At 49.1% G+C, this 14,478-nt stretch overlaps 1 protein-coding gene across 1 annotated transcript in view; it reads right to left on the minus strand.

Moving 5' to 3' along the window:
• LOC125746389 (hamartin-like) overlaps positions 1-13,315 on the minus strand; it is a 19,843-nt gene extending 6,528 nt beyond the window's left edge. Inside the window, 17 exon segments of the mRNA XM_049020319.1 lie at positions 691-734; positions 829-1,130; positions 1,132-1,367; positions 2,659-2,742; positions 3,211-3,272; positions 3,464-3,534; positions 3,851-3,969; positions 4,287-4,452; positions 6,413-6,501; positions 6,583-6,761; positions 6,844-6,917; positions 7,497-7,651; positions 7,758-7,902; positions 8,014-8,166; positions 8,334-8,437; positions 9,414-9,624; positions 13,236-13,315. Of these exon segments, the coding sequence (XP_048876276.1) occupies positions 691-734; positions 829-1,130; positions 1,132-1,367; positions 2,659-2,742; positions 3,211-3,272; positions 3,464-3,534; positions 3,851-3,969; positions 4,287-4,452; positions 6,413-6,501; positions 6,583-6,761; positions 6,844-6,917; positions 7,497-7,651; positions 7,758-7,902; positions 8,014-8,166; positions 8,334-8,437; positions 9,414-9,522 (2,092 nt within the window). The 5' untranslated portion in view covers positions 9,523-9,624; positions 13,236-13,315.
• Positions 13,316-14,478: the final 1,163 nt, after the last annotated feature.

Genomic DNA, 14,478 nt, shown 5'->3' on the forward strand with positions numbered 1-14,478 from the left:
TCACTACGGCCTTCTTCCTCTGCTTGTCCACCACTACTATGTCCGGTTGGTTAGCCATTACCAGTTTGTCAGTCTGTATCTGGAAGTCCCACAGGATCTTAGCCTTATCATTCTCAGCCACCTTTGGAGGTGTCTCCCATCTTGACCCTGGGACTTCCAGCCCATACTCCCCGCAGATGTTCCTGTACACTATGCCAGCCACTTGGTTATGGCGTTCCATGTACGCCTTGCCTGCTAGCATCTTGCACCCTGCTGTTATGTGCTGGATCGTCTCGGGGTATATATATATATATATATATATATATATATATATATATATATATATATATGTCTGGCAGACAGTACCCACCTTTTTGAAGCAGTTGTTAGCGTCAATTAATAAACTACTCATAGCAAAGCTGTCGAGTGAATTTCTATGAAGAACAATGTGGGATTCATAAGGCGGACAGTCAGCCTGACTGCGGTGCCATTATCCCGGGACTGACCAGCGAAGAACAAGATTTAAGTGCTGAAAAAGAATCACGACGGCAACATCAAGTGAATCGCAGCCCGGCTGCCGCTAGCGATCGTCCTGAATGTGCTAACGGCAGTCAGTAGAGATTTCCCCAAGGCCGTGTGTCTGGGACGAATGATCATACAGGAGGGTTAAGGTTGGTTTTCTGCTTTCCTGGCATCAGTAGCACTGCTTACCTCCGAAATGCATCCAGTCGGCTGATTTGCTCGGCAGAGGCAGCCTGCAGGGCGGCAAACACAAGGGGGCGCTCGGTTATGCTGGTTGCCTGGTTACCGCTCCGCCCTGCCACCACTCTTTGCAGGAGATTGGCTCACCTCTTGAGCGCCTTGTCGTAGGCATCCCTCCCCTGCTGAATGAGGCGATCCAGCACCTCCAGAGGCGATGGGGGCATGGGGGGCCCCATGGAGGGCCCCAGGCCCGCCTCCTCGCCTTCCTCTGCCCCCACCCTGCGCAGCGCCTCTGACGTCCTTCGTCTCACAAAGTGTGGAGCGGCTTTGGGCAGTGCCAGGTCAAACAAGGCCTCATATGATGGGGTTGCAGCCCCACAGGGGCTGGGGGAAAAGAGCGCAGCCTTACTTGGGGCCTCGTCTTCGGGGGCTGAGGGGCTTTGCTGGCCGGGCATGGGGCAGTCGATGGGGGGTGAACAGGTCTGGCGCCCCCTCTGGCCTGTCAGTGGTGGATGTAGACTTGGCGTGGCACTTGTGGCTCAGGCTCGGCCCCAGGGCAACCGGGCCAGGCGCCTGGCTGCCAGTTAGCGTCTCAGTGGTGTGGCAAAAGGTAGAGTCCAGCCCCCACTGTGAGGGCAGCTGCGGCGGGTCCTCCGTTATCTTCAACAGCTCCTGCATTAAGGCATCTGTCAGGGCAGAGGGGCAGTCTTAAAGGGGAGGACAGGAACAGGCATCTGTCAGGGCAGAGGGGCAGTCTTAAAGGGGAGGACAGGAACAGGCATCTGTCAGGGCAGAGGGGCAGTCTTAAAGGGGATGACAGGAACAGGCATCTGTCAGGGCAGAGGGGCAGTCTTAAAGGGGATGACAGGAACAGGCATCTGTCAGGGCAGAGGGGCAGTCTTAAAGGGGATGACAGGAACAGGCATCCGTCAGGGCAGAGGGGCAGTCTTAAAGGGGAGGGCAGGAACAGGCATCCGTCAGGGCAGAGGGGCAGTCTTAAAGGGGAGGACAGGAACAGGCACCTGTCAGGGCAGAGGGGCAGTCTTAAAGGGGAGGGCAGGAACAGGCACCTGTCAGGGCAGAGGGGCAGTCTTAAAGGGGAGGGCAGGAACAGGCATCTGTCAGGGCAGAGGGGCAGTCTTAAAGGGGAGGGCAGGAACAGGCATCTGTCAGGGCAGAGGGGCAGTTTTAAAGGGGAGGACAGGAACAGGCATCTGTCAGGGCAGAGGGGCAGTCTTAAAGGGGAGGGCAGGAACAGGCATCTGTCAGGACAGAGGGGCAGTCTTAAAGGGGAGGGCAGGAACAGGCATCTGTCAGGGCAGAGGGGCAGTCTTAAAGGGGAGGGCAGGAACAGGCATCTGTCAGGGCAGAGGGGCAGTCTTAAAGGGGAGGGCAGGAACAGGCATCTGTCAGGGCAGAGGGGCAGTCTTAAAGGGGAGGGCAGGAACAGGCATCTGTCAGGGCAGAGGGGCAGTCTTAAAGGGGAGGACAGGAACAGGCATCTGTCAGGGCAGAGGGGCAGTCTTAAAGGGGAGGACAGGAACAGGAGGAGGCCTTTTCTCACAAAGCGCAGCACGGAGGTTGGCAGGATGCTATAATTAACGCTCTAGTGTGGCAAATGCTCTCACGCCGTGTGCGTTTGTAATGACGGGGGATGTCGCTGGGATGGCAGCGACCGCTCTGAATGTTAAACGCGAACAGCTCAACCCCGCCCGCCCACCCCACCTACGCGCACACACACACACACACGTACGTAAACACAGACAGACAGGCAGACACACACAGACAGACAGACACACACACGTACATAAACACAGACAGACAGACAGACAGACAGACAGACACACACACACACACACACACACGTACATAAACACAGACAGACAGACACAGACAGACAGACACAGACAGACAGACACAATCACAGAGACAGACAGACAGACAGACAGACAGACACAGAAATACACACACACTCACCCTCCTCCTGCTCGGCACTCTGCTGCTCCTCGACAAATGACGAGAGCTCCATCAGCGTCATGGGTACGCTTTCGCTGCTGCCATCTGATTGGGTGAAATGGAGGGGGCGGGTTACCAGGAGACGAGGGCACTGGGTAAGACAGCTTCCAACAGCCCCACGTGCTCCACCCACAACGAAGGATCTCCAGGCTGTCATTCCCTCTACGCTCCTAATTAGCCCTGATTAGACTGCAAGCTGCATTAAATGCCAGAATCAAAAATCAGGTGAAGTGAGGCATTTGCTGAAGCAGCCAGCTTTCACTCACATTAAAATTCAGAGCAGAAGAGAATGTACAACAGAGAAAAAGACAAATCTCTCTCCAAAACACAGTAAAATTGCACATTTTCCTGCCATTATGAATAATAAAAGCCATTTTGATTGTTTCATCTGTACAAGTCTTAGTTCTCAACCATTTCTCCTGTTTAAATTTTCTGTTTGACTAAAACAGAAAGTAGGATGGTGGCGAGGTAGCGGTGTATGGTCCAGTAAGACTGCACACCCTCCACACACACCCCAGACTGTGCGCCCCAGGGCAGGCTGCCCTCGGCCCGGCTGCCCTCGGCCCGGCGGCTGTCTGTCAGGCAGGAAAACAGGCCCTTCAACCAGGTGGATATATGTCCAGTTTATGAAACAGCTACATTTCCTCAGTACTGTCTCCAAATCTGTTATCACAGCCAATAAGCCGGCAAAAATCTAAATATTTATAGATGACTCCGCCTCCTTGCCACATCCGCTGACCTCCTGTCTCGACAGTCTCCACGTCACCCCCTCTCCTGCTCGCTGATTGGCTCCTGTCTCACCAAGCCAGGCTTCAGGTGCTCCAGCGATCGGTTGTCCTGCAGATAAAATCCTTCATTAGGTTCCCATTCCAGATACACACACACACAGCTATACGACGACCTTTGCCAAGACACACGGAGATATTCTGCTGTGTACAACTTGTCTCGCAATTACATCAGATTCAAATTCTTCCGATGTACATCATCCAATATATTCCCCCAATCACCAGTTAGCCAGCCATGCTTCATATCAAATGAATTTTACTAAAAACTTTTGTGAAGGCCTCAAATAACCGTACCCAAGAAGAGAACCCCACCGATGTTTTAGAGGACACCAGCTAGGTCCCACTCAAACCCATATCCGCACATGTACCTTGCGTGGGGGGCTGGAGGTCCCAGATGAGCGGGAAGCATTTGAGAACACATCCGAAAGAGTCGGGGGGGGAGTGGCAGCCACGGGTGTGGAGAAGGAGGGCGTCCCTTTGCCGCTGCCTATGTGGGAGAGAGAGACAAAACTAAACGAACAACATTTATATGCAGGCAACCAAAAGAGACAAAACAAAATGTGGCTGGATGCTTTTACAAACAAAAGCTTAACTTCCAAACAAAGGAATGTTTGTTTTTTTTACCATTTCCACTTTATTCCCGGTTCTTAACGACATTCTTACGCAGGGACAGTTACAGAGACAGAGATTCAACTGCACCATCACAAGGTGAACTTTCCATCTGGATGCCATAACTATCAGCCATGTGCTACAAGGCAGACACCGGTCAGACAGAGTAGGGCCCCGCGGAGCTGAACGCCTCACCTAGGGTCCCATGGACGCGGCCTGGGAAGTGGGAGGAGCTGCGGGTCGACTCGGCGATACCAGTGGGCGAGATGCTGCGGGAGGGAGGGGGCGTGGTCATGCCGCACACAGAGGCGGGGCTCCAGAAGGGGTCCTTCAAGCCGCAAGAGTTGTTGAGCTCACCAATCTGGGAGAGAGAGAGAGAGAGGGAGGGAGACACACACACACACACACACACACACACAGGGAAGAGATACACAAATAGGGAAGGAGAACAACACATGAGAAAGGTGAACAGTGAGGACACACATCAGGCAGATAACTAACTCGAGGGAATTCGACAGCAAGGCATAAATTGTTTCCAGCAATGGTGATGCCACAACCCACTCAGACAATCCGGACCAAATGGCAGAACCACTCAGAGAAAGGGGTGCTGGGAACAGCTGCAGATCGACACAGCAAAACACAGGAAACTGAACGGACCTGGTCGTCACCTCAAGGGGTCGCACTAGATACAGGACACGGTCATAACCTCAAGGGGGCGCACTAGATACAGGACACAGTCATAACCATAAGGGGGCGCACTAGATACAGGACATGGTCATAACCTCAAGGGGGCGCACTAGATACAGGACACAGTCATAACCATAAGGGGGCGCACTAGATACAGGACACGGTCATAACCTCAAGGGGGCGCACTAGATACAGGACACGGTCATAACCTCAAGGGGGCGCACTAGATACAGGACACGGTCATAACCTCAAGGGGGCACACTAGATACAGGACACGGTCATAACCTCAAGGGGGCGCACTAGATACAGGACACGGTCATAACCTCAAGGGGGCACACCAGATACAGGACACGTTCATAACCATAAGGGGGCGCACTAGATACAGGACACGGTCATAACCTCAAGGTGGCGCACTAGATACAGGACACGGTCATAACCTCAAGGGGGCGCACTAGATACAGGACACGATCATAACCTCAAGGGGGCACACTAGATACAGGACACGGTCATAACCAAAAAGGGACGCACTAGATACAGGACACGGTCATAACCAAAAGGGGACGCACTAGATACAGGACACGGTCATAACCATAAGGGGGCGCACTAGATACAGGACATGGTCATAACCTCAAGGGGGCGCACTAGATACAGGACACAGTCATAACCATAAGGGGGCGCACTAGATACAGGACACGGTCATAACCTCAAGGGGGCGCACTAGATACAGGACACGGTCATAACCTCAAGGGGGCGCACTAGATACAGGACACGGTCATAACCTCAAGGGGGCACACTAGATACAGGACACGGTCATAACCATAAGGGGGCGCACTAGACACAGGACACGGTCATAACCATAAGGGGGCGCACTAGATACAGGACACGGTCATAACCTCAAGGGGGCGCACTAGATACAGGACACGGTCATAACCTCAAGGGGGCGCACTAGATACAGGACACGGTCATAACCATAAGGGGGCGCACTAGATACAGGACACGGTCATAACCTCAAGGGGGCGCACTAGACACAGGACACGGTCATAACCATAAGGGGGCGCACTAGATACAGGACACGGTCATAACCTCAAGGGGGCGCACTAGATACAGGACACGGTCATAACCTCAAGGGGGCGCACTAGATACAGGACACGGTCATAACCATAAGGGGGCGCACTAGATACAGGACACGGTCATAACCTCAAGGGGGCGCACTAGATACAGGACACGGTCATAACTTCAAGGGGGCGCACTAGATACAGGACACGGTCATAACCTCAAGGGGGCACACTAGATACAGGACACGGTCATAACCATAAGGGGGCGCACTAGATACAGGACACGGTCATAACCTCAAGGGGGCGCACTAGATACAGGACACGGTCATAACCTCAAGGGGGCACACTAGATACAGGACACGGTCATAACCATAAGGGGTCGCACTAGAGACGCTTCGTGTACGTCAACCTTCATCAGCGTAGCATGTTTTTTCCTGCCTTTTAAAAGCAGAGAAAAGGTTGTTTACCCGCTCGACTGACGCACCCACTCGCCTTTCAAGAGCCTGAGCGATTTCACTCACAGGACTGTGGACAGAATTCTGCGTCGGCCTTAGCGCTCGATGGCCGTCGGGGTCTCACCTGGTGCCGTGAGCCCTGAGGGCTCCGGTAGGGGGGCTGCACCCCTGAGAGCGAAGTCATGGCCTGTCGGGGGGTGGAGTACGAGTTCCCTGGAAAAAGGACAAAAATGACGCTTCAGTGTCCCCACCCTGAATGCCCGACCGGGGGGGTCAAAAAGTGGCGTTACTGACCGCAGCTGCTGTGGAAGTCGGCGTAGGGGCTGGAGGTGGAGTCCAGGTGGCGCAGAGGCTGTGGTGCAGAGAAGTGTTCGGGGGCCGAGGAATAACCCTCCTCGCAAGATGCCTCCTTGGGGTCCAGGGACACTTTGGCACATTCGATGACGATATCGTGGATCTCGTACCTCTTCCACCTGTGGCGGGATGCAGGAATTAGGGACCTCAGGCCCGTTCCTTTGACCCACCCCATGGTGGGGGAGGGGCCACCACACTGACCTGGTAGGGTCCAGTTCGTGGTCTTGGGTTCCGGTCACCAACTCGGGGTGTATCCGTACGTGTTCCAGCATTGGCTGCAAATGCACAGAAACAGAAGGTAAAAACAAGATTCGCCAAGACAAACAAGCATTCAGAAGGTGCATGAAGACCCAGGAAAAACAAGGCTCTTCTGCCTCATCTCTACAGTCACAATCACCGTGATAATGCCACCCAAACCACCAGCCGATGGCAGAAACTTTGGCTTCGGAGTTTTCCCCAAAGACATTTTGATCTAACAATTTTGAAACTAGACAAGTAAGTTTCTGCGTATACATCAGCTAAACACAAATGTCTCAAAAGTAAACTCTACATGCAAACATTAATAGTTTAACCAGAGACTGAAAAGTCCTGTCAGCAAAATGCATCAATGTGCATATCAGTTTTCTGCAAGATACTTGCTAAACAGACCATGACAGTCAGCTCCCCACAGTGGCCATTCCTAGGTCACTAATCTGCATTCCATCAGCATGCCATCTGCAGTCAGACTGGCGATTTGCACGTATTACCTGACAGCGTTCTTTTACATGGCAAAGGAAAGATCTTAACTGCCAGTAACTTTCAGACTTTCTCGATCGTTTCTACGGTAAACCTCGCCATGGCAGCTGGCTACTTACCTTCACCACCTCCTCGAATGTGTCCATGTTCTCCTTCATGCTGTAGTGGGAGCGGAGGTAGGAGACGAAGTTACAGGGGTACATGCCATACAGCCTGTGGAACAGCGAGTACACGCTGGCGTGCAGGTGGATGAGGTACACCTCCGTCACACGACCTGGGGGGAAACGGAGGCCGTGGTTTCAACCCGCACAGCATGGAAAATAAGGTCCACGGTGAGCAGATGAAATCTGCTGCTTCCTCTACATCCAGATGCTGCTCACCTGGAGTCTTCAAGTTCCAAGCAGCCAGACGGCCAAAAATATCAAAGAACTCATACAGCTGCTGTTTGCCAGGCTGAGGGATCATGGGCAGGAGAATGATCAAGACAAGTACCCCAGTTATGAGGACCACCACATCTGTATCAGTCTTTTAGGGGAGGAAAAAAGGGAGAGTGTTAAATAAATACCTGCATTTCACCGCTGAACAATTAAACTCCCCAATAAAAACGCATGAGATAAACTACACTTCCCAGCATACCTTGAGGCATTTAAGCAGCGAGAGGAGTAATGGGAAGCGGGCGATCTTGTGGATCCATGACGGCTCCTTGCGCACGACGTGGCCCAGCAGCGTCAGCGTGTGCAGCCTGCACGCCCTGCTGGCCAAGCACTCGTTCATCTTGTCCAGGAGGTGCTGGCCGAGAGAGAGCGGCTCTTTAAAAAAGGGGATGTGTTCCCTCTAGCACTGTGCATTTAGCCTTAATCACACAGCTGTTCAGGCACGAGAAGACAACAGCATCAACGAGGGTCTCGCGGGAAAGAGGCTTTGAGGGCGGTTGGTCGAGCATGAGAGTCGCTCACCTTGTCGTGGGGTTCCCTGACTGAGGACAGGATGTGCATAGCCTCTGTGGACCCGGCCTCCAAGTAGTAATCCACCAAGCCGTTCACCAGCACAGCCCCTCGGTCTGGCACGCAAACACCGATGAGACATACCACGTTCACCATTTAGCACAACTCGCCTTCCATTTCCCCAAGAAATTCCAGGTGCATGAGTCTCAGTCACCCCTGCTCTGCATTTCCTCCCACTCTAATTGGTTATATGTGCTCTAACCAATAGCAGAGTCCCTATATAAAGAAGCACATACAGAGCTGTTACATTCTTGCTGACAGGTGGGAGCAATGACCAATCACAGATAAGACAGGGTACCCTCTGTTTGACTAAAGCACGTTAAGGACAAGGCATTAGGGCTGTGACTCATACGTAATCTGAAAAGGATCATGATGACTTTCTGTACACAAATTTTCCCCTACAATGTTAATCTCACAATCTGCCTGTCAGCAAGCAGATGATAGCTGACACACGCTCCCTGCCCCCCCCCCCCCCATTCACTTTTCTGTTATTCTGCCCACTGGTACCCTGAAGAATAGCTAAAGAACAGCCCAAAACTGCTGACAGGTCAGCAGAGCTGCCCTACAGAGGTCACTGGAGACTTTAGCCGATAAGCACCACTTCATGCTAATTAGTTCTGCTTTGAGGAGCAGCAGTTAGAATCCATCCATGAAACAACTGCGTGACACAGCCAGACACGACTGATCCCCACTGGCTCCGTTTTGGCTGATTGAGCATCCTGATTTGCTGTTAAAACTAGTTGGTGAAACCGAGTTATAGGATTGGGCGGAATGTCAACTCTCCCCTCAAGTTGCATCGGTGTGTTCCAGCGCAAATTTACATAATCGTTAGGAGGGGCGGGCAGCTGATCGTTCGTCAGCCTTGGCAAGTGCTCGTTTTTTGCAGTTAGGTTGGTGGTTACCCAGCTTGAGATCCAGGCATCACTCAGGAAGATGACCGCAAGCTATTGAGCTCTGCGGAGACCGTTGTTCCGGGATTTAATGCTTACTATTTGGAGTGAAAGAATGCCGCAGCCTCCCCCCCCCCCTCACCTGCGTTGAGGTGGTCTCTGATGAGACCCTTGACCTCCTCCACCTGACGAAGATCTGAGGACTCCAGAAGGGGGAGGAGATCCCCTATGTGGGGCTGCTCTCGGGCCATGGGGTCACGCGGGCGGGCGCAGGAAGGGTCCTTCGCGTGGTCACGGTCGTCACAATGCGGTCCGTCCCAGGACCCCCTGCCAACAGCGACCAGGCACCTCTGCTGAGGGAGAAGAAAGAGGATCTTGGTAGGCATACGGCCAAAGGACAAGAGCCCACCGCGGGGGGGCAGGGAGGAGACAGGAAAGTAACCATAAAGCAACCAAAGTTCATTCTGAAATCATTTCTCGCTTTGCTCCAACATTTGGTTACTGATAGTGCTTATCCATTGACAGAGAACTGGTTATGTTCCAGTTTGCGAACCTATGTTTGAATGGTTCAGCATATTTCCAGCTAAATAAAAACAGGTTTTGAAGCAAAAAAAAAAAAAAAAAAAACGGTTTGAGTTGAGAACCAAGAAATAGTTGGTCCCTGAATGGGAACCGCGATGACAGCATGGGTGGGCTTGTACATGCTATTCTACTTATAGGCGAATTAAGAATGATTGTAAATAAACATGGTCTGACACCATGCTGCCGTTCTCCAAACGCTGCCTACTCAGCAACACCCATCACTTATGACGCAGCGGTGCCGATCGCAGAGACAACTGATGGAAACGAGGGACCGGTTCCTGGTTGGCACTTGGTTCCCAACTGAGCTGGTATGTGAACCAGAATGGAACCAGTTTCTTGCCAGTGGAATAGCATCAGTGGATGAGAGTCACACAGAAAATTAACCATGTAAAAATGTGCAGTATGTTCTCCTATAACGAGATGCGTTTGCTTTGAGCAAATCTGCACTATGAAACAACATGAATTACGGGAAAAATTGGGGTAAGTGGGAACAAACACTCAAAAACTCCATAAGTAACTGGAAAAATAGACCAGAACCACATAAGAATGACGGCAGGGTTATAAAAATAAACAACAAATAATCCACATGCTTTAGACTTTCCTCAGCTTCGCTTGGCTGTGTTCTGATTGCCATCATCGCAGCGCCTGAAGATGCTCCAGCTGTAGAACTTTCTTTAATTCATGCGGCATCATCTCTGACAGTGTGCAAAGTCGATTCCTATGTTTGCCGCTCTAACAATATCACATGACATCTCATTGCATTCAAACCACTCCAATATATCACACTTCACCTCAAAACGTAAACTTTTCCTTTCTCACTTCCCGCTCGGCTTGTTTTTTAAACCAGGGTGCTTAACAGTACATTATAATAAAAGTTAACAAATGCGGAAGAAGAGCAAAACAAACACTTGAGGATAACAGTGGTGAATTGGTCAAGTCACTGGGTGTTTCAGGTGTGTGTGGTGGTGGTGGTGGGGGGGGGGGTGTGCTGCATGTCACCTTGTGTTTCTTGCAGATAAAATTACACAAACAAAAATGTCACATTTGCACTCTTAAAACACATTAAATGGGAACATATTGTATTTACCACAACAAAAGTCATAAAATACAAAGGAAATAAATAAGAATCAGCAATACTCTGGCCAGCCTTTGGAATTTATGGCATCATTAAAGACTGTAATAAAACCTGGTAGGAAACTGCAGGTACTCTATAGCCATGCCCTAGCTCTGTGTTCCACTTCATCCTAAATGTCACGATGGGGTGAAGGCTCTTTAATGGCCATGAAACAATGCATATTTCCAAGTGGCAGCCCCTTCCTTGGAATCCCAGTGTTGTCACGGTACTTTTCAACAAATTATTTATGATAAAAAAATCCAGCAACTGCATAATATACTTTTAATAAACCGTTTTCTTACGTTGACTCGCATACTAATAACTAATGGATTACACAGCATGCAACTTCTTGTGATACTGTGCGAGATCAGTTTGCCGCTTACATGTAAAAGTACATGGGCTCCGTTTGCGCAACGGGTCCTATAATTGCGGTCCTGAAACTGCAGCTGCCGGTACTGCAAGAACATACTATTGGCCACAGGTGGAACGGCATTTGTAGAATATACAACACTTTGCCAACGACTTTCAACTAAAAACCCATACGACAACTAAACCCGCAGTGCTATTCACCTTCTGCAAAACATATGGACGCCCACAGACGAAATAAACAGGAAAAAAGCGCACCGCCTACATTCATGAGATACCAAGGACTGCTTGGTTTAGGTCTGTCGTTTAATTTTATAATTTGAGCCGCAGCTGCCGCAACATGGACTTGACAGACAGGCTCAGATGGGAGCCGCCGCACGCAGAATGGCGCTTCTCAGAAATACCCCCCGACAAATAGCAACTTTGTCGTGCGCAAAGGGTGCGACCCATCGTAGCTGCGGCAGGCGGGCAGGCATGCATGTGCCACATTTCACCCACAGCATCTGATTTACGACAGCCATGCGAAGGGAAACCTTCTAGTGGGAGAGGAGGCCGATTAAACTCCAGGGTAAAACACAAAAAAGGAATTCAGTGGGCACAAATGACAATTATGAACAAAGAGTATTGGAATGTGTTGTTTTGGCAATATCTTAAATAACATCAGTACTTAATTTATTAAGGTCTTAAGCTTTCCATTACATTAAAGAAAACAACTATTTGAATTAAGGATCAAGTATTACCTCAGTCTTAAATCACTATCTACAACCCGCAGGTTGGAAGGAACTACTTTAAAAATACCAAGTCGCTTTATATTTAAACATGAGTTGCTAAATACAGCGTAAACAATAAATAAAACTTAAAATAAACAAGCTACCCTATTATTACAGCATGCATATCATAAGGCGGTGTAGGAAGCAGCAACCTTTACTAAGTTTGCTGTCGTTCTGCGCGAGGATAATGGGGGGGAGTAACGCAGCCTGAGAGTGAGCAGTAGGCGCGCGGGGTGGCAGTTTGCACGTTTATGTGGGGGTGGGGGATTACAAAGCTTAATAAAATGTTTTTGCAGACCGCGGACTTGAGTCGAAAACGCGGCCAAGTCGTTTGCAGCCTCTTTCCGTCTTAATCCAAATGCAAATGTAAAAAAGAAGAAGAAAAAAATACCCCCAGACCTGAAACGTCGCTTCACAGAGACGTTCACGTGAAATAACGCTTGTAGGAGCTTATCAAAACTAAATGAACATTACACGCTTCTCTTCAAATTAAACTTTATTCTGCATGCATTTAATGGTCTACCTAGTTGGCTATTAAGATGTAGATTCATACTGATGTTTTGATATATCCAGTTAAACAAGTATGATATGCATTATAGTTACTGAAAAATGACCATGTAATAAAATTAACTTGTCAAATTACCACGACAGTAAACAATCAACCTGGTAAGAAAGGTTGTATGGAGCATTCGTCGGTGCTGGAAACACGTTACTGACAGTGTCGCCAGCTGCTGTAAACAACCCGAGGAACAAAGGGGCGCAACTCGCTTACATTCGACTAGCTGAACGGGCAAAGTGAAATGAGCCACGACACCCGCTGAAAAGAGACGACAACATGTCCCGATGTCTGCCACCAACTTGCAAACTAATCGGACCGGGACTGTGCGAGGTACCCGATGAGGTAGCCAGCCTGGCAGGCAGGCAGGCAGTCGCCCAGCTAGCCAGCCAGCTAGCGGGTCAGCTAGGGAGGGATTACCTAGCTGGCAGCGCAACTAAAAAAACATCACTTTGTCAGCAATGACAGCGCACCACAAAAACAACGACAGCGACGTAGCTAGCATCGGCGCTGTCGACCAACTCAGAAAAGAAGTTTTAACAATTTGAAGCGTAGTAGCAAAAGAGACCTGTTTACCTAACAGAGCAGCTGCACTCCACAGGGCGCCGCCATCTTGGGCCGCTCACAACCCCTCCCTCCGCGGTGCTCCTCCGCCGCCACACGGGCAAAATAATCCCTGATGCACACAGCTGATTCCCCATCCCCTTGCAAACCTTGGAGTTGCAATGTCCATATTAACCAGATGTTTCAATTTACTTATTAGACAGTCTTTTGTATAGTCTGTATAACCCAATTTTAATATATTCTTTAATTCATACAGGCGAGAACTATTCTTTTTTTGTTTGCTTGTGGTGTACGTTTGAATGAAGTACTGGCAGAGGGATCGGCAGTGGGGGAGTCAGGATGCCAACTGGGAAAAACTAGGTGCTGTGAAGGGAACTTCTTTTATGCTGTTGTGGTATCTGGTATCAAAAATAGGACCAATGAAATCAGATAAAAAAAATAACTACTACTGTCTTATTACACCTGGTTTAACAAAAATTGCCAACTTTGTCTCATCATATTACATTTACATGATATTACATTTAATATTTAATAGTTTGCATTATTATCAGCGTTGTGTCACGTTATTAACCGCTTCTCGTAAACCAGTTATCCCCCGCCGTCCTGATCAGCCCTACACATTTCACAAGCCCTGCGGACAGATAGGACGCTGAGAATTTCAACAAATGTCGGTCCCCCTGGGGATGTGTTATCAAATGTTGCAACAAAATGAATGTTTCTTTGATGAGAACACGGAAGAAAGACTGTTTCATAAATAATACAACGACGTTAAACACTACATTTAATTCTTAGTAGCATCTTTAGTCCTGGTAAAGAAGTACTTTCTAACATGACCAAATAACATATTAAGTATATGCGTCATTGTCCATCTGGAGTGGGAATTGAGATATATATAAAAAAATCAGTTTAATATCAAAAGTAAACCACCTCTATATTTCCATTAACAAGTCCTCATTACTAAATGTAAAATTAAGAGCTTTACTCCAAATGTATTTGTATGTATTTAAATGTAAAATGCAAAGTTTGTCACTTGTGTTATTACATCATGAGACACGTATTTTGTCAGAAATATATTTATTTTCAATTTATATTTCCATGTATCTTTAATGGCATTTCAAGTAAGATACTCTTAATAAAGACAACATCAAATATCAAACACCTTATCATAACAGACCTGTAATAGTAGTGGCAGAATTTTGTTCATGAAAATTGCAAAATTATTAGGCAAAATACTAACAAAGCTCTAATTTCCATA

Source organism: Brienomyrus brachyistius, chromosome 7 (assembly GCF_023856365.1).
Source record: "Brienomyrus brachyistius isolate T26 chromosome 7, BBRACH_0.4, whole genome shotgun sequence".
Taxonomy (NCBI): domain Eukaryota; kingdom Metazoa; phylum Chordata; class Actinopteri; order Osteoglossiformes; family Mormyridae; genus Brienomyrus; species Brienomyrus brachyistius.